General features: G+C 34.5%; 2 protein-coding genes across 3 annotated transcripts; one reads left to right on the top strand and one right to left on the bottom strand.

Annotated features, from left to right (window-relative positions):
• Positions 1–781: 781 nt before the first annotated feature.
• On the top strand, positions 782–11,088 carry LOC104214269 (DExH-box ATP-dependent RNA helicase DExH6). 2 transcript variants are annotated; one of them, XM_009763923.2, is made up of 16 exons: positions 782–1,157; positions 2,737–2,827; positions 2,958–3,270; positions 3,422–3,496; positions 3,775–3,819; positions 3,914–4,004; positions 4,110–4,168; positions 5,353–5,514; positions 6,433–6,485; positions 6,780–6,813; positions 6,937–7,026; positions 7,123–8,127; positions 8,420–9,508; positions 9,700–9,981; positions 10,092–10,227; positions 10,312–11,088. In XM_009763923.2, the coding sequence occupies exons 1-15, from the start codon at positions 998–1,000 to the stop codon at positions 10,161–10,163; spliced, it is 3,621 nt and encodes a 1,206-aa protein (XP_009762225.1). In that variant the 5' UTR covers positions 782–997; the 3' UTR covers positions 10,164–10,227; positions 10,312–11,088. The 2 variants fall into 2 exon arrangements, with proteins under 2 accessions (XP_009762225.1, XP_009762224.1); XM_009763922.2 differs by having other exon boundaries at positions 5,353–5,532.
• Positions 11,089–11,956: 868 nt separating this feature from the next.
• LOC104214270 (F-box/kelch-repeat protein At3g23880-like) lies at positions 11,957–14,769 on the bottom strand. The gene has a single exon (XM_009763924.2). It carries the CDS (start codon positions 13,343–13,345, stop codon positions 12,203–12,205), a length of 1,143 nt encoding a protein of 380 aa, XP_009762226.1. The 5' UTR covers positions 13,346–14,769; the 3' UTR covers positions 11,957–12,202.
• Between the last annotated feature and the right edge of the window lie 4,727 nt (positions 14,770–19,496).

Raw genomic sequence — 19,496 nt, 5'->3', positions numbered from 1 at the left:
ACTTGTGTACTTCTATATTTTTTCCCGGCCTTCCAAGTCCAAGTCCTGTATCCCAACTTCTATTCAAGTACGGACTTGCGGTTACAACATCACATGCACATAACAGTTAAACTTCTGTGCTATTGTATACATTGACGTTGCTGATTTGTAAAGTCAAGTAGTTATATTTCTTATTTTCTAAATATTTTTAACTGTACATAATGTAATTATATAATTTAATGTTTAGCTTCTAACTTCATATTTAAGATGTTAAAAATTAATGTATCAATTCATACTGCTTAGTGTATTGTAACATATCATTTTCTGGACATAAAAAATTATTTGTGGATAAAAACACCACCTTACAATCGAAGAAAGAAGTCAGTCAAATCACTAACAAAAGGTATGCGAAGATTGCTTGACAACAAATTTAGTGAGTTTAATTGAATTCAGTATTTTTGGATAAAATTAAACTGTTATCGACTTCATCCGGCCGTCTCCTCCGCACACAAATATATATTTTTTCAACAATTAAATTAGGCAAAGGCGAGAGGTTCCTTAAACAAATATATATAGTTCTCGATAAATAAATTAAGCTACTTATTGTTTTCCAATAAATAGTTACAAGGGCATGCGACAATTAAAAAAATGGAAAAAATTAAGTTATATGCTACTACTATGTATATTATTTTTTTTCTATATATTATTACATTACTTAACCCTCCTTTTGTCTCTAGATTATTTTGTTTCTTTTTTTTGAGTTTTCATCTTTTAATGATTGTTAATACATTTTAATGTTTCTTGTAAATTGTTTGTTGTCCCAAATTAAAACCCAAAAAAAAGAAAAGGGAAAAAGAGAACCATTTATGAGAAGCCTAGACAGAGAGCAAAGAGGAACTTAAGCAGCGCCGCGAAGAGGAAGATAAATCGTACAAGAAAACAGAACAAAACGTACATTGCAGAATATCCCCTGAAAAAACAAAGAGAATCAGATTTTGAGGTTAAAATAGAACAGAAAATGGCGTCAACAGCTACAGGAGCTTCACCATCATCATCTGGGTTTGGTAAAACGAGGCAAAAGAAAGGGAAAAGACAACAAGAGGTTACAAATGTTGCAGAATCCACTCGGATTCGGGTCGCCCAAGTTCTTGAACAGTTCCGTGCTTCTAATGATGAAGGTATTTTAATTGAATTTGATACATCACTATTTATCTATTTATTTATGTAATAGTCACTGTTTTTGCAGTTATACTAAATAATATGACGTCAATTTGGAAAGAGTAATAAACTCAATTAACTTGAATTTCCTTTTTGTTTTCTTTCGTTTGATAATTTTTTTTTAACTTTATTACAACTTGTCAAAGAAAAAAGAAAAAAAAAAGATTAATACTTTATTGGTTGTATGTTAAGGTCTCATATATTTGTTGCTGAGGACGGTGCTTTGGGAGCTGATATTTAATAAATGGAATGTTTGATGCTTAAAGATTGTAAAATGTTTTGCGAAAAACTGTATTTGATGCTTTAAAGACTGTAAATTGTTTTGCAAAAACTGTGTTTGATGTTTAAAGATTGTAAAATGTTTTGGGAAAACTAAGTGAGGTTGCCTATATGAATCCTCAACGTCGATATCACTCCATTAAGACGTGTTTCATTCGGATGCTCAATAATTTGTTAGACAAATTAGGTTTTTTTCTATCTAAAAACAGCTTAATGGGTGGATAGCTCTATACAGCTGAGACACAAATAGAAACTGAATTGGGGGAATAGGGGCTGTACAGGATCAGGTAGTAAGCGTGGTTTTAGTTGCATATTCCAATTACCGAAGTGTTCATGCTTTTCCTTGTTCTAATTCGACAACTATTACATTATTTATGATTTACATTCATTTTACGTTGCTAGTGCCCTTTTACGTAACTGTTTAGTTTTTTAGCATCTACATGTGAAATGCTGCTGCTTAAAACTTTAAACAATGAAAATGCTGCATGAGCTGGTTTGCCAAAAGAAGAGAGAAGAAAAGTACTGGTTTTATTACATGGATGTATATCATTTCCAAGTTGATAAGTTACTAGCACCCGGAACCTTATATTCATCTTAGAAGATACACATATAAATAAGGTGTCTTTTCATGATCGAGAGGGTAATGACTTTCTTCATGCATCATTCGACCATTAAATTAGATCTGCTTAACATGGGTATTACACGAATACAAATTGTATGTTCAGATTTCATCATATTAAGTGACTTGTAAAGTACATGATTATGTGAAGGTTTGTGTGCAATTGATGCATTCTTGCTTGGTTTTGCATTGAGAATCTGAGATATGACAAGCTCTTTTCCAAAACTATTGTATCTGCTCATATATGTTTATTCTCGTATTTTCTTTGATACGGATGAAATGAGGCTTGTGGGAAGATTGTGAACGAAATATGTTCTTTTAAGTGATGAACCTGTTACTATAACATATGTCTACTAGAATTGGTGGTTTGCGCTCACCTCAAGGTATTGACCTCTTTCGGTGAAAATCGAAAGGAGGGTAATCCGCATAGTCTGGAAATAATTTAACTGTTCTCTTGTTGCGTAGATAAAACATCTTTAATGCTCCATTTCTTCTATAATTGTTCATGACATGTAAATGAGGTAATTGTGACTTTATATCCCTCTCCCCCCCAAACACACACACACACACACACAAAAAATATACGAATGACGTAATTGTGATTTGTATGTAAATATTAAGATATCTATTTGTTGACGCAGTGTATACATTTGAATCAAACCTTTCAAATCGCGACAGAGCTGCAGTTCATATTTTATGCCGGAAAATGGGTATGAAATCCAAAAGTTCTGGGTAGGTGTAGTGAGTTTCAGCATTATAAACATGTTACTTGCATTTTTTCCTTTGCATTTAATTGTCATGTTAAATAGACGGTATATTTTTTTCCTTTTATGGCTTAAGATGATGGACCTGTCTTATGTAGGCGTGGGGATCAACGTCGTATATCTATTTTCAAGACTAAAAATACAGTGGAGACACTGGAAGGAAAGGATGCACTAAGTTGTTTTAAATTTTTTGGAGAAGCAAAAGATGTTCTACAGGATTTATTTACAAGATATCCACCCGATAATGGGGAGACAAGTGAGCTAGCAGTTGGGAAACACAGTAAGAAAGTTGATAAATATCGAGGAAATAAGGATGATGTGTTCTGTAAACCTGCAATGAACAAGTCTGAAATTGCAAAAAGGGTGGAGTCACTTTCTTCAAGAATAGAAAATACCCCAAACCTGAGACAGGTTTGTTAAGTTTTCTATTTTAGAATTGACTAATGTTATATACCATCTTGATTGTGGTTTGTTAAAGCACCTTACCTTTGTAAGATGCTTTCAAAAGCGAAGAGAACAAGAAAAGAATTAGTAATGGCTTGTTCTGGTTATTTACTTGCAGATTACAGTACAGAAGTCTAAGCTTCCAATTGCTTCCTTCAAGGATGTCATTACATCAACAGTTGAATCTAATCAGGTGACCATTATATAGCATTAAACTGCATGACCTGACTATGCCTTTGTACTTTTTCTTCTCCAATCTCAATCAATAAATGCGCCCGTCACTATGTTCAGCCTAAGAAAAGTCTTTGAGATCAGATAAAGGCTTGTTTTCTTTCATCAGGACTGTGCACTTCTTACCCTCAAAATATTGGCACTGCTTGTATCATTCTGGTTTAATGCCTGATATGGGGTTTGGATGTTTGATCGTTCTCATCTTGGACAGACTATATTATATGTTTATTCCATGTGTAGGTGGTCTTGATCTCTGGTGAAACTGGATGCGGAAAAACTACACAGGTTATAACTTCAAGGCTTTAGTTAGTCTACTATCTTTTTCTCAAACAAATATGTAGTGCTTACTAGATGTAACTTTTTTGTTCCTATGATTCAGGTCCCCCAATTTATTTTGGATCATATGTGGGGTAAAGGTGAGACATGTAAAATTGTATGTACTCAGCCCCGACGAATTTCTGCCACATCAGGTTGGCACCTTATGTCCACTTTGAAGGATCCATTTCTCTCGTGTTCTATGTGGAATGTGGTGGTCAATTCATAATTGTTCTGAGTATTGCTTCTTCAATGTGCAGTTTCTGAGAGAATCTCTGCTGAAAGAGGCGAAAGTGTTGGCGACACTGTTGGTTACAAGGTACTACACTGTTCCTAATGTGGTTATTTCTTTTTCAATTTTGCTGTATCACTTTTTCCTTTGACCAAAATATTAGTAAACTGGGATTTGGGAACCGTCTTTTGTTAATGACATCATACTCCTTCCCACGCCAAATTTTGTTTTTGTTCTTTTGGTATTGGGACCAAGCGTTTTGGCCCAATATAAAAAAAATCTTATTCCTTTCTTTTACTTTAAGCCGAGGGTCTTTTCGGAAACAACCTCTCTACTCCTTCGGGGTAGGGGTAAGGTCTGTGTACACACTACCCTCCCCAGACCCAACTGATTTTACTGGGTTGTTGTTTCTTTTACTTTAAAAAAGATTTCAAGACTTCTCCGCTCAATTTCAAGTCGAAAACAACAACTGAGAAGATGTTTAGACTTTCAAACTTGATATCCACATCATGAATTTCTACCAGAGTCAGATGATAAAGTGACAAAAAGGATGAAACATTAAAGTGAATAATATGGAATATTTTTCTTTGATTAGGTAAGGTTTGAATCATATGGAATAAATTATGATGATTAGCAGTATCAAGTGGAGAAAACTGCTAATCCCACCCATGAATCATATGGAATAATTATTTTTAAGATAAGGTTTAAATCATATAAATTATGATTTAACAGTATCAAGTAGAGAAAACTGCTAATTCCACCCGTGTCGTAAATGGATATCCAACCCAATCCATTTCAAATCCTGGCTGAGGTTTTCGACTTTCTAAAAGAGGATTCTGTGAAGGTGAAGTTCACTTTCTGAAATTCTTTCCTTTCTAAAGCAGAGGTTAAGATAAAGCTGTATTTGTCGAGGTAAGGTGGATTATTGCATGGTTTTCAAGAGGAGGTTGTAAGCATTAATTGGAGGTGCGCAACAGAGGAGAGATCTAAGCTTTTAGCTTCCTCACCAGTCGCAAAAATTCTTTAATCAACAGATTATTTTATCTTCATGTGCTTATTAACTTTCTAAAGATGATTTATGTGGTGCTTAGTGGATGATGAAGACTGTATTTTTCTGCTTGTTCTAGCACTTTAAATGCCATCATTGTCACTGTTCTTCCTTTCCATCCCACCCCCAATCCCCAGTCGAAGAAAGACTTCTTCTTTACCTCCTCCATTTTACGCATGTAATTTAAGTATGCCTTTAATTACTGAGTTGTGGAAAATTCCAGATACGGATGGAAAGCAGAGGTGGGAAGCACTCATCAATTGTGTTTTGTACCAATGGGGTTCTACTGAGGGTCCTGGTTACCAAAGGAAGTGCCAGCTTCAACAAGAAAGCTCCCAGGAAAATGGGCACGAATGACATTTCTGATATAACCCACATCATTGTGGTACTTTGCATTTCTCACGTAATTAGTGTTCTTACATATCCTCTGAAGCATTTCAACTTTATTTACTGCTCTTACATATGCTATGACCTCTTCTTGTGCTGTTAATCCACTGCTTCTGAGAAGTCCCTCCGTCATCCACTACCTCTCTTCACTCAACTGTCTGTTTGCAATTAAGAAGGAGATGAACATTAAACTAACTCACTTCTTCAAGATATATAAGAAGGCCTCTTCACTCATTGGTCATTTAGAGGCCATGTCCTGGAAGTAGTAGTTTGGCATCTAGGTTATCCTAGATGTTGGTTGATGCAAAATCTTGTTTCCGGTTCTGTGCTTACATAAGCTTTGTCGCTCTTTAAATTTATGGAGGGGTTTGCTAAATATTTTTAAAAAATAGAAATTGAGGGGTTTGCTATTACATAGAACAGATTACTACTGGATGCACTAAGCATTCAAGGTCAAATTTATTGCTATCTATTGGGAAGGAACATATTGAACTTTTGTTGGTGTAGGGTGTTTATCGTTATGCTTAGCAGTTTTTCCCTTTCATATCTAATGCAACACTATAAAAATAGACTTTTATCAGTATATCGGAATTCCATCTAGAGTTCTTGTAAATTTGAATTTGCAGAATAATTCCTATTGAAGGCTTTTGCATTTTCTTCCCTCTTAAAAATCTAGGGCTTGGCCAGATTCATAGTACTTCTTTAATCTAACAATCTTTGAATGCGGAGGTATCCTCTAAAAACATTTCATAGATCTCTGTTTCATTGTTTGTTTTGTTGCTTGCAAAATTTCTTGATCATGTTATCCTTTTTTACTTCTGCTTGTAGATGATGTTAATACTTTCTAATTTGACATGCACTCTCAGCTGTGCTTCTTCTTTGTTTTCTGCTACCTTACGAGCTTCAAATTTCATAGGACGAAATTCATGAAAGGGATCGCTACTCCGATTTCATGCTCGCGATTCTCAGGTGCACTGGTTTAATCTATTTCATCGGTTACATGTTTCATGGTTTTTTGCCTGTTTTGAATGATCCTTCTGACAGGAGCTGGAACCATAATGTGCTAATCTTTGGCTTGTCAACAAGTCAAGTCAATTAACCTCATTTCTGTTGTTCACTTATGCTAATCTCTGTCCTGATTCCTGAAATTAGCTTGTCATTTTCATTTGACAAAATATTCAAAAGGTGTTAGACCTAATTTCTATTAATTTAAAGTTCCCGTGAAACAGCAAAATGTTCAGGTTAGTCTTTCTTTACTTGCAGGGACTTGCTTCCGTCATATCCAAATTTGCGTCTGGTAAGAACGTATATTGTTGAATTTTTCATTATGCTTTTGTATTGTATAAGATGGTGCCTTTCTTTTCTTGTTTCAACGTGCATGTCATTTGATGATCTAACAATTGAATGAACCTCCAAACAGGTTCTGATGAGTGCTACACTTGATGCTGAACGCTTTTCAAAATACTTTGGCGGCTGCCCAGTTATCAAAGTCCCAGGATTTACTTATCCTGTAAAACCTTTCCCTTAATTCCTAGATGCAGATTTACCTCTTTGTTGATTTGTGATGTGAGTTTTTGAAGTATTTACCCCTTTACACCTATGTCAGGTAAAAACGTTTTATCTTGAGGATGTACTTTCTATTGTAAAGTCAACTGAAAATAATCACCTTGATTCCACCTCAACCGCTGCCATGTCCGAGGAGTCAACATTAACTGAGGAGTACAAAGTTGCCTTAGATGAAGCAATTAATTTGGCTTTTTCAGATGATGATCTTGATCCCCTTTTAGATCTAATATCTTCTGACGGGGGACCAAAAGTGTTCAATTATCAGCATTCTTTGAGTGGAGTGACACCATTGATGGTGTTTGCTGGAAAAGGCTGTATTGGTGACATTTGCATGCTCCTCTCTTTTGGTGCTGACTGCCATTTACGTGCTAATGATGGAAAAAATGCTCTAGATTGGGCTGAACGGGAGAATCAGACAGAAGCTGCTGAGCTAATTAAAAAACACATGGAGAAATCATCTTCCAATTGTGAGGAACAGCAGCATTTACTTGACAAATACCTATCAACAGTTGACCCTGAACTGATTGATGATGTCCTTATTGAGCAACTATTAAGAAAAATATGTATAGACTCAGAGGACGGAGCAATCCTCGTTTTCCTCCCTGGTTGGGAGGATATTAACAGAACACGAGAGAGATTACGCTCAAGCCAGTACTTCAAAGATACGTCTAAGTTTTCAGTAATCGCTCTCCATTCTATGGTTCCAGCTGTGGAGCAAAAGAAGGTCTTTAGACACCCTCCACCAGGCTGCCGCAAAATTGTTCTTTCAACTAATATTGCTGAAACTGCCATTACCATTGATGATGTTGTTTATGTAATAGACAGTGGACGAATGAAAGAAAAAAGTTATGACCCTTATAATAATGTATCAACGCTTCAATCTTCTTGGGTCTCAAAAGCTAGTGCAAAGCAAAGAGAGGGTCGTGCTGGGCGCTGCCAGCCAGGAATTTGTTATCATCTTTATTCAAAACTCCGAGCAGCTTCATTGCCTGATTTCCAGGTTCCTGAGATTAAGAGGATTCCTATAGAGGAATTATGTCTTCAGGTGCTTCATTATTCTTCCTTGTTCTTTATGAATATGATTTTTATACTGGGAATACTCAGCATGACGATTAAGTGAAATATATTTAGCTTTTTATTGGTAGTTGTAAAACATTAGCTAGGGGTGAAAGAAGGTGAAGAGATTTGCAATAATGAAAATTAAAAATAAAATAAAAATTCCAGTAGGCTTTTGGAAATTATCATAGCTTTGTCTAAAAAAGCTACTGATAGTGAATGTAAACTATTGTAAACAATAGAGCTTGTTGTAAAACAGTTGAATACCTTGTTTTTGGCAGGTCAAGCTTCTTAACCCTGATTGCAAGATAGAAGAATTTCTGAAGAAGACACTTGACCCTCCGGTTTACGAGACCATACGTAATGCAATCATTGTTCTGCAAGATATTGGGGCATTATCAGTTGATGAGAAACTTACAGAGCTTGGTGAAAGGCTAGGGTCTTTACCAGTTCATCCTCTTACAAGCAAGATGCTGTTAATTGCTATATTATTGAACTGCCTTGATCCAGCATTGACGTTGGCCTGTGCTTCTGACTATAGAGATCCATTTACCCTACCTATGTTGCCAACTGAGAAGAAGAGAGCTTCAGCTGCAAGAGCCGAGTTAGCCTCATGGTATGGTGGAAGAAGTGATCAATTAGCAGTTGTGGCTGCGTTTGAGGGCTGGAAAAGTGCGAAAGAAAGTGGCCAAGAGTCGAGGTTTTGTTCTACGTACTTTATATCCTCAAGTACTATGAACATGTTATCAGGAATGCGTAAACAACTGCAATCTGAACTCTTGCGGAATGGGTTTATTCCAGGAGATGGATCTTCCTGTAGCCTTAACGCACAGGATCCAGGCATATTACATGCTGTTCTTGTTGCTGGTTTGTACCCTATGGTTGGAAGACTGCTTCCGCCTCTGAAAGGTGATAGGAGGGTTGTCATAGAGACTGCAGGTGGCGATAAAGTTCGATTGCACCCTCATTCTACTAAGTTTAAGCTTTCATTCAAAAAATTCTTTGATCGACCATTAATTGTATATGATGAGATAACACGTGGTGATGGAGGTCTTCATATAAGGAACTGTAGTGTCATTGGGCCACTCCCACTTTTGTTGCTGGCAACAGAGATTGTAGTGGCTCCTGGAAATGAAGAAGATGATGATGATGACGACAATGATGATGATGGAAGTGATTATGAAGATGCTGATGAGGACGATGGTGAGGAAGATAATATTAAAGCGGATCAAGGAGAGAAAGTTATGTCTTCTCCTGAAAATACAGTTAAGGTCATTGTTGATAGGTGGATTCCTTTCAAGGCGACAGCTCTTGATGTTGCTCAAATTTACTGCCTGAGAGAGCGATTAGCTGCAGCAATTTTATTCAAGGTAATTTCCTCTATCCTGCACTATTTTAAAGAGAAAATCTCCTCTCCCTCCCCTCCAGCCCCAAGCAAAAGAAGAAGAAAAGAGAGTGAAACAAAGCAAAGTGATTAGGTATCCTGCGCTGGTGCCATGTCAAGATAGTATTGGAGTATGTGATTTTTGGTTGGTTTAATTTGGAATCGAATGTTATGCAGGTTTCACATCCTGGAAAAGTTCTTCCTGAGATTCTTGCAGCCTCTGTATATGCAATGGCTTGCATCCTCTCGTACAATGGGATGGCAGGTATCTCATCGCTGCTGGAGCCTGTGGACTCGCTTACTACAATGGTCAGTGCTACTGAGATTGGTCAGCCTGATCGTGGGAGTTATAATGGAATGGATATGAATCCCAACAATTCTCTCAGTTCACCTATGTACCACGGCCAGCATCAGCGCTCCTATACACCTCATCAAAGAGGCGGCATTCATATATCAAAGGTAAGACAAACTGGAATGATTCATCAAATTTTCATGTTCAAAAGACTTTTATCTCATTTGGCTTGAATTTTTTCAAAACTCTGAACCTCAAAGTCTCTTTACCCATACAGGGATCGTTCATACATGGAGGAGGAACCATGAAAAGAGATCATCCTAAACGGCAGCGTGGAAATGGATCTTGACAAAACTGATTTTGGCTGATCTATCCACATTAAGAGAGAGAGTTCTCTCTTCACAGAAACAACTGTAAGAATCTTGCCTTTACACTTTTTTTCATGTTGGCAGATACCCCAAGAAGGTAAAAGTAACAGATAAGTTTTTATGTTGTAGGGAATTTAATCCTAAAATGAGGTTTGCTACATCAAAGGGACGATGGATGGGGGTATTAAGCTGCTGAAATAGAGACCGGCTATTAAGCTGTTGAAATAGAGGCGATATTCTAGTTGCTAACTGGATGCAGCCATTATTACACCGTAGCACTAGTTATGCTACTGCTCTTACGAGGAATTGAAGAAGTGCTCTTTGTGTTGGGACTGGATTCTCCCCTCGCTTTCAGCTTCGATGTAGACTTGAAGTCAATTCTGCAATTAAATTTTATGTCAACTGTGCCTGCTGCTTGATAGGTAACTCCAAAGCTGAACAGTGCGCTGAGCCATCTCCGCTACTAAAAAAGTTGCTTCTACATTCCTGTACAAGTCCATTTTCCGGTAGCCCTTAATGTGGAGTTTCAGGTTTCTGTTTCCTAACTACATAGGTCCTATGGACCCAGAGATGGTGATAAAGTGAAATCCTCCCATTAGCAAACTAATCAAAAATCAAGGACAACTAACCTATACAACTGAAAAATGTACTGGTTAAGTACTTCTAAGATCTTGTCTTTTATAGCTATATCCATCTTTATTTAGTATGTCCATTTGCCAGTTTGAAGTAGCGTGAATTAGTGATCTATATAGCTACATTCATCTTTATTTAGAATGTTGATGTGCCAATTTTAAGTGGTATTCATAGAATCTAGACTAATATTTTTAACTTGGTATTGGCCAACTCTTATTGCCCCAAGTTTGACTACTCTTCGCCAAATTCAAAAGCGTTCATTTTTTACTCCCATTTGCATTTTATTGACCGCTAGCGGTTTATGTTGTGTTATTGCTCTTCCATTTATTTGTTGTCTTTTACGTTGCTGATATTATTTTTTTTTGGGTCCTGTTGTTGTTATGAATCTATTATCCCTCGTTTTCTTGAGCCGAGGGTCTTCCGGAAATAGTCTCTCTACTGCTCCGGGTAGGGGTAAGGTTTGCGTACACTCTACCCTCCCAAGACCACTAGTATGATTATACTGGGTTGTTGCTGTTGCATATTATTGACACCAAACGTCCCGAAGGTGTATTAATAGCCAAACTAGTTCTATAATTCGTTTAATAACCATGAAAGTGGAAATCTTGAATTTAAAAGCAAATGATTAACAAGTTAAAATTGTCAAAGGTGATGAATTTAGTTTCCACGCTGAGTTTTCCCTTAATAGAGATCTTACTAATGGAATTGCCTAGTTGTTCAAGCAAATTTTATTACACATCAAATATTTGGGAAATCAAGTTCAGTTACATTGTAGCTTTTTCCTATTTTTGCCTATAAGATACATAACCAAGACATCTTTCATGAAGATTTAGGTATACATGTTGGCATGTCAATTGTAATTCCGGTATTAAAAATCACCCTTTTTTGAATTATCGCCGATGTAATCATAAAAAGCGATTTTTTTTAGGGACTGGATAAACTTCAATTTTCGGCTAATCAGCACGTTACAACTCAGTTTTCTGTGTGAAAAAAGATTTTTAATTGCCAAAGCAACTGATTACAATAATATATGATCAAATTAGCTTTTCCATCAATCTTGTACCAAAATACAAAAGCTCGTAAAAAGAATATTAGCAATTCAATAGAGAAACACATATAAAGTTAAAAATAATGTGTCCTTTTCTTTTCTTTTTTTTTATTCATTTACATGCATTTATAAGAAAAGTTACTTTCACGTCAACTACAAGGTTTCAAAATGCAATGCAGCCTATACTATTTCTCATAGGAGAACCGAGGACAAGTTCTGAGGGTTCGACTGAATCCACTACTTTTAGCTCAAATATATACATATAAAAAAAAAAGTTTAAACTTACTAACTCTAGACTTTGAATTCGTCTTTGCTATTTTTCACATAGCATTACAATTATCAATTGACTGAAACTAAACTCTCCTTATAAACAACCAACTCCAATCTGTCTCTTTTCCCATAAAAGCCAAGTGTCTTCACTTCTTGATTTACAGGATCATAAATCACCAATTGTCCATTGCTATTTTCCAAAATAAACTCACCATTTTTCCAAAACCCTAAAGGCCTCTCAACCCTAGAAAGGGGGCCAATTCTTTGCAATTTAGTCCAACAATTTTTAACTCCCAATTCATTTATCACCCATATATCAAAATATTTCTCCACTTGTTTCAAACAATAAACAATAAGGGAAATTGACTCATTTAATGGTAAAATAACCCAAATATTTCTAATTTCTTGCTCCCCAAAAACTCCAATATTTGATGGCAATGGTGTATTTTCAAAAATCTCTTCACTCATATTAAATGAAAGAATTACCTCATTATTATCACCATTTTGAGCTAACCAACAAAAAATCTCATTTTTATATATCATACTCCAAGAAATATTACCATACTTTATTTTAGCTGGCACAATTCCATTATATTTTCTCCAAATATTTTCATTTAATGAATATATCTCAACTTGATAAACAACAACACGATCATTTGAAAGACAAAATAAAATTTGTATTACCTTATAATCATTTCTTTTGGAATCAAACCCTAATCCAAAATCACTCCCTCGTACTGTTGAACCAACTAGACGTTGAATTTGTGATTGGGGCAATATTTTGTAATCTCTAATTGAAGGATTCCAAATAACAATATTATCTGGATATCCACATAAACAAACAATTCCATTACATGGACCAATAAGTCTAACGTGACCAAATTTATCATTGAAATATGATGGAAAATCTTGATTAATAAACACATCAAACGTGTCATTCATGGATAATGAGACCACCCTTTTATTTGTAATATTTCCGCGGCGACTAATTAACAAACGAACGTAATTTTTTCTGCTGCTCAGATTATGCAAATGCTTTGATATGAGATTAGGGTTTTCGATCAGAGAATACCATGATTTGCAAACGCATTTGAACCTAACCAGAGAAGTTACTGGCAGTCTGATCAAAATCTCGAAAATTACATCTTCAGGTAGATTCATTGCCTCTTTTAATATATATATATTCTCTCGTTTTTTTCCTCTTTTTTCCATGAAAAAAGTGTTTTTGTTGTATTTTTTTTTATTTGGTCTTTTTTGTAGGTTTTCTTGAAATGGGTTTGTTAGAAAGGAAAGGGAAATAGGAAAGTCTAAAGTAGTCCACAAATGTAGCAATTCTATTCTAAAACGCGAGAACACAAGAAACTAATTACCCACAGAATATAAGTTTAATGTTTCAAGAAATGATTAAAGTAGTGGTTCCAAATGAAGGTTGAAGTATAAACGTAGATTATTTTTTGAAGTTCCTCATTTCTTGGAATAAAGTTACTTCCCATACTAAAAATCACCCATGACGGTCGTGCTTATCTTAGACTTAACCGTACCGTTTAGGTCAGCCAGGCTCATGTGACGCTTGCGTCAATGAGGAATGCATTAAACCACCATTGGAAGCAGTGGCGAAGCCACATATTGATAAGGTGGTCAACTGACCACCCTTCGTCGAAAAATTACACTGTTTACATAAGTAAAATATTACGTTTTCGAAGTATATAACACATATTTAACGCCCTTTGTCAAAATTTTTTCCACTTCTTTTAAATTTGAACACCCTTAATTATTTAATCTCTTATGATATTTAATTCCAAATGTATAATAGCTCCAAGATAATAAAAAAGTGGTTCTAATTACTGATACCAGAAAGAAGACAATAAATGGAAATTTTTGCAACTAAACGAAGTAGAGACAAAGCACTTCTTTAATTAGATGTCGTTTACTTTCACTACATGAATAAACTTGCTAGCTCTAGGAATAGGAAATTGAGATATCCTCGTACATTCACATCACTATTAACTACTCCAATAAAGACTTTAAGACCAAATTAAAAACAAAAGTAGTTCGGTGCACGAAATATTCCGTGTTCACGCAAAGTTTAGAGAAAAACCGCATCCAAAAGGAGTGATGTAGGTAGCCTACCCTAATACAAATATGAGTGACTGATTCAACGACTCGAAGTACTCATAACCTATAGATTAGAGGAATACAACTTTACGGTTGTGTAAGTCTCCCCTTTATGACTAAATAGGGGTTCTTACTTATTCTAAGGAGGTAACAAGTCCCTCCCTAACCCAATTTTCTTAAGGAATAATTTCTGGTGAGAGCAATTTTTTTTTTATTGGACAAAAAAATTATTTCTAATTGGATGTATGATCTGAACGATAAATTACCCATGCAAAGATTATGCGGCAGGTGCCACTTTTGCTCCATCATCGATGTCGTCATCATCATCACTTTCAGACTCTCTATTCATACAACAGAAGCTAAATACAGGCCTAGCTTCAATTGCTTGAATCCTGCTAGGAAGAAAAGGTGATGTGTTTTCGCTCACAATTACCACCATTTTTTGACAAAATGAAAACTTAAAATAAGTATATATGAGAACTCTGGAAAACACTAGTTTTTAGTACTGATGACTGATGAGGGGTAATACTACTCTTGTCCTATTTATATAGCATTGATATGAGTGGCATTTGCAGAAAATATCGACCCATTTTTATTAGTGTTGATTGAATCTTTCTACTTTTTGAGATTTGAGTTGTCATTGTTGATAATGTTGTGTCTATGTTTTTCCTAAGCCGATGGTCTATCGGAAATAGACTTTTTACTTTTATAAAGTAGGGTAAGACTGCAAACACATTACCCTCTTAAACTCTACTTGTAAAATTATAGTGGACCTTGTCGTAGTTGTTGTTGTTGAGATTTGAGTGAACAATGAAATCATGATGTGAGATAGGGTACCACCATGTTGTGGCTGTAGTGTGGGATGGGTAGAATCTCTCCGATCTTGGCTAGAGGTTTAGGTTCGAGTCTTGAGTATGGAAAAAGTTTTGACCGAATACGAGTACTGAACACTATATACGTGAAAGACAAATAAAGAAAATGTGAGATAGGGTAGGGTATAGTGATAGTGAAAAGAGAGGAACAAGAAGCTAAAGACCACACAATGTATAGGGAAGGGAATGGCATGAGGTAAACTCATGGAAGGCTATAGGTTTTCACAATCAACACGTGCTTATTCCCATTCATGCACACTCTTTTGCTTCATTGTCTTTTTGCCAGCTTGGAAATTGAGTCAAAATTAGTCAAAAAGTCTAGGCAATGGAAAAAAGAAAAGAAAATGATAGTAGCTGTGTCTAACAAGGTACAGTAATAATTTGGTGGGGGTGGGTGGGTGGGTGGGGTTAATTTTTTTTTTGTCATATAACCTCTTTGGCCAAGTTTCTCCAAGGTCAAAAGCGCTTTTTTTTCCAAAAAAAAAATAATATTTTTTCAATGTTGAAGTGTTTGGCCAAGTTTTTAGAAGAAAAAAAATGCTTTTGAGTAGAAGCAGTCATGGAAAAGCAAAAAAAAGCTTTTCCCTAGAATCACTTTTTTAAAAAGCATTTTTGAGAAAAACACACTTAAAAGCACTTTTTAAAAACTTACCAAATACTAATTGCTGTTCAGAAGTGCTTTTCAAATTAATTAGTCAATCACAAACTGATTCTCACTGAAAATACTTTTGAAAAAAATACTTCTCAAAATAAGCTAATTTAAAAAGCTTGGCTAAATAGACTATTAGTAAAGTTGTAGAGCTGTGTAAATTAGATAAGAATTTATTAAGTTTATGAGCTTAATATTCTGTTTATACACATAATCAACAGCCCAAAGTGGAGCATTCTATCAAATATTTGTTTTGGTTATAATATGTAGTGTTAGGCTGGAGTTATATATAGTTTTTATGGGAAATTTTCGTTCCTATATCATATAGGAAACTATATTACCAAATATGTTCATAGTTTGCATATTACCTTTCATGCTAATAGTATTTCTACATAATATATATAATGCATTAAATAATGAATCATTATAGCTGTAGGATTCTTTATTTAGGCGCACTAAAAAGGGGAATTAAATATTTTCCAGATCTTCCAACGCAAATCACGCATAGTAATCACTATCGTCGTCTTCGTTACAAAATTTCCGTACTCTGTTTTTTGCGCTAAACTCTGTTTCAACATTTTTTCTGATTTCACAAATCAAAAATGACTAAATCTTCTACAATTCTTCTACATCAAATGCAATTATGTCCAAATTTCAGTAATACAAAGCAAAGGAAAAGAGAGCAGCAATTCCACCAGTGACAGCCATTAAAAAGCTTTGAAGCTTTGAATTCAAATTTGGGTTTTCAAAAATCATTATTTGTTTGGATTGGGTGTTATTGCAAATAATTGGGAATATGGTTTGGAGTTTATATCTCAATTTTGAGGGGTTTTGGTGAAGATTAGACTTGGTTTTGGCTGAATTTCGGATTGAAACTCGAAGAAGAAGAAGAAGACATGACATACATTATATTGCAGAAATTGTAGAAAAATTGTATTCTGTTGTTTATTTATTTTTCTTTTATTCATTTAACTATTGTATGAAAGTTGAACAACATTGTATAAAAATTATATTTAAGTGATATTATATTGTAGTTATATATAACTTAGTAGAAATAATGTACAAAAATTGTAGATAATTTGTAGATAAGTTGTATAATATATAATTAATTGTATGAAAATTATTTTTACTATGTATAAATCATATACAAAATACACAAAAGACATATTGTATAAATTTTGTATAAAATTTGTATGTAAGTTTTATGTTATTGTAGTTGTATTTCACTGGGTGGAAATAATATGTGAAAGTTGTAGAAAATTATAGATAAGTTGTATTCCTCTATAACGGGAGATGTTGGCATATCAAGTAACTTTAGTGTTCCAGACGAACATGCATGAAAATAAAGATAAATTCTGGTATGAACAGTTTGTAGAAAATTTGTAGATTATTTGTAGAAACATTGAAATTCTGTATTTTCATGTTAATTTTTCAAATAATATGTAGTTTTCTTGTAGAATAAATGTAGAAAACAAGCCATTGTGAGTCTTATTTGACTCATTCCTCACATTCAACCTATTCTACAAATTCACGCCTCTTTAAATACAATACAACCATACTTTCTTGAATTTAAAGGTATAGCAATATATATAACTTAAAAAACATCTTCTCCTCTACACAAGTTAGCTCCAAAACAGACGAAGTGGAATAACAAGCTCCCATCAAAATTTTTTACACAAAAACGCAAAGCTCAAATTTTATGTTATTGTAGTTATATTTAACTAGGTGGAAATAATGTGTGAAAGTTGTAGAAAATTGTAGATAAGTTGTATCCTCTATAATGAGAGATGTTGGCATATCAAGTAACTTTAGTGTTCCAGACGAACATGCATGAAAATAAAGATAAATTCTGTTATGAACAGTTTGTAGAAATTTTGTAGATAATTTGTAGAAACATTGAAATTCTGTATTTTCATATTAATTTTTCAAATGATATGTAGTTTTGTTGTAGATTAAATGTAGAAAACAAGCCATTGTGAGTCTTATTTGACTCATTCCTCACATTCAACCTATTCTTACAAATTCACGCCTCTTTAAATACAATACAACCATACTTTCTTGAATTTAAAGGTATAGCAATATATATAACTTAAAAAACATCTTCTCCTCTGCACAAGTTAGCTCCAAAACAGACGAAGTGGAATAACAAGCTCCCATCAAAACTTTTAACACAAAAACACAAAAGCTCAAAAATAAATAAACAACAGTCTACAATTTTTCTACAATTTATCTACAATTGCTGCAATATAATGTATGTCATGTCTTCTTCTTCTTCTTCTTCGAGTTTCAATCTAAAATTCAGCCAAAACCAAGTCTAATCTTCACCAAAACCCCTCAAAATTGAGATATAAACTCCAAACCATATTCCCAATTATTTACAACAATACCCAATCCAAACAAATAATGATTTTTGAAAACCCAAATTTGAATTCAAAGCTTCAAAGCTTTTTAATGGCTGTCAATGGTGGAATTGCTGTTCTCTTGTCTCTTTGAAGGTTTGTTCTTCTTCATTGAGAAAATTTGAAGCTGAAGGTAAATGTGTGTATGAACTTTGAAGATTTGACATCAATTTTGACTGGTTGTAGAAGAAAAAGCTTGAAATTGGATGTCAATGGAAGGATGTTACATATGTTTCTCTGGTTTTAGCAAAGGGAATAATGGGTTTGAAACGTGGGTGTGGGGAGATACGTGAGTGATGGTGTGGGTTTGGGAGAGAGAAATGTGGGGGAAGGGGGATTTGGAGGAATATACAGTAGCGTTAATTAAGGAGTGATATACGGTGTAAGCACGTGATTTTTGACCCTCCCCGAGAATTTTCACATTTTTAGCGTGAATATGTGAAATTGGGTCTAATATAGCCATTTTAACTATTTTACTTTATTTCGTTGCAAAAAGAAAAAATCACAAAAATATATATATAAATTTTAGTTTATGTATTTCTCATAAACTTGAAAAATACAAAAATTGTACTTTATTTTGGTACTTTATATAAATTCGAAAATTACAAAAAATATAATTCTATTAATGTTTTGTAGTCGTTTTAATTTTGGAAAAATACAAAAAATATTACTTTATATTTTGTCTTTATTAAAAAACGAAAATTACAAAAAATAGTTTTATTAATATTTTATAGTCATTTTAACTTTGAAAAATACAAAAAATATTACTTCATATTTTATCTTAATATTTAAAAAACGAAAATTACAAAAAAATAGTTTTATTAATATTTTGTAGCTATTTTAAATCTTGAAAAATATTTAAAAAGATATAGTTTTGTTTAAATACTAGTCTTATTTTTGGTAGTTATTTTGCTTACATAGGACTAGTTAAGCAACGTGTTCCTATTTCTCGGGTCCGGGCAAAAGAATAATATTCGGGTTCGAACTACCCGGTTTTAGGCCTAATTTTCGGACTTAGCCCATAATAATCCGAGTCCGCCACACGTGGAGAACACGGACGGAATCCCATACACGGGGAACCCCACCACGCGTGGGGAACACAAGCCTCGAACCCCACCACGCGTGGGGCTCATTTTTCTGGGCAAATGGGCACAAATACACGGACTGAAAAGTTTTGAAAGGGAGGACTTTTTTTGGAAAATTTGGGGGAGGAGAGCACTGTTCGATCATCTTCTTCCTTTTCCTAAAGGAACCAACAAAAAAACCCTACTGTGAAAAACAAAAACAAAAACAGGACTTTTTGAAAGAGGAAGGACGGACAGATTTTT

Source organism: Nicotiana sylvestris, chromosome 7 (assembly GCF_000393655.2).
Source record: "Nicotiana sylvestris chromosome 7, ASM39365v2, whole genome shotgun sequence".
Lineage (NCBI taxonomy): Eukaryota > Viridiplantae > Streptophyta > Magnoliopsida > Solanales > Solanaceae > Nicotiana > Nicotiana sylvestris.
The sequence above is the reverse complement of the archived record's forward strand: the minus strand, read 5'-3'. Positions and strand labels throughout refer to the sequence as shown.

Excerpts from the sequence above, each read along its gene's own strand:
- LOC104214269 (XM_009763922.2), top strand. The coding sequence starts at position 998 with ATGGCGTCAACAGCTACAGGAGCTTCACCATCATCATCTGGGTTTGGT. Across the intron at positions 3,820-3,913 it reads GATGCGGAAAAACTACACAG|GTCCCCCAATTTATTTTGGA; the intron begins GTTATAACTTCA and ends CCTATGATTCAG. Across the intron at positions 8,128-8,419 it reads TAGAGGAATTATGTCTTCAG|GTCAAGCTTCTTAACCCTGA; the intron begins GTGCTTCATTAT and ends TGTTTTTGGCAG.
- LOC104214270 (XM_009763924.2), bottom strand. The coding sequence starts at position 13,345 with ATGGAAAAAAGAGGAAAAAAACGAGAGAATATATATATATTAAAAGAG.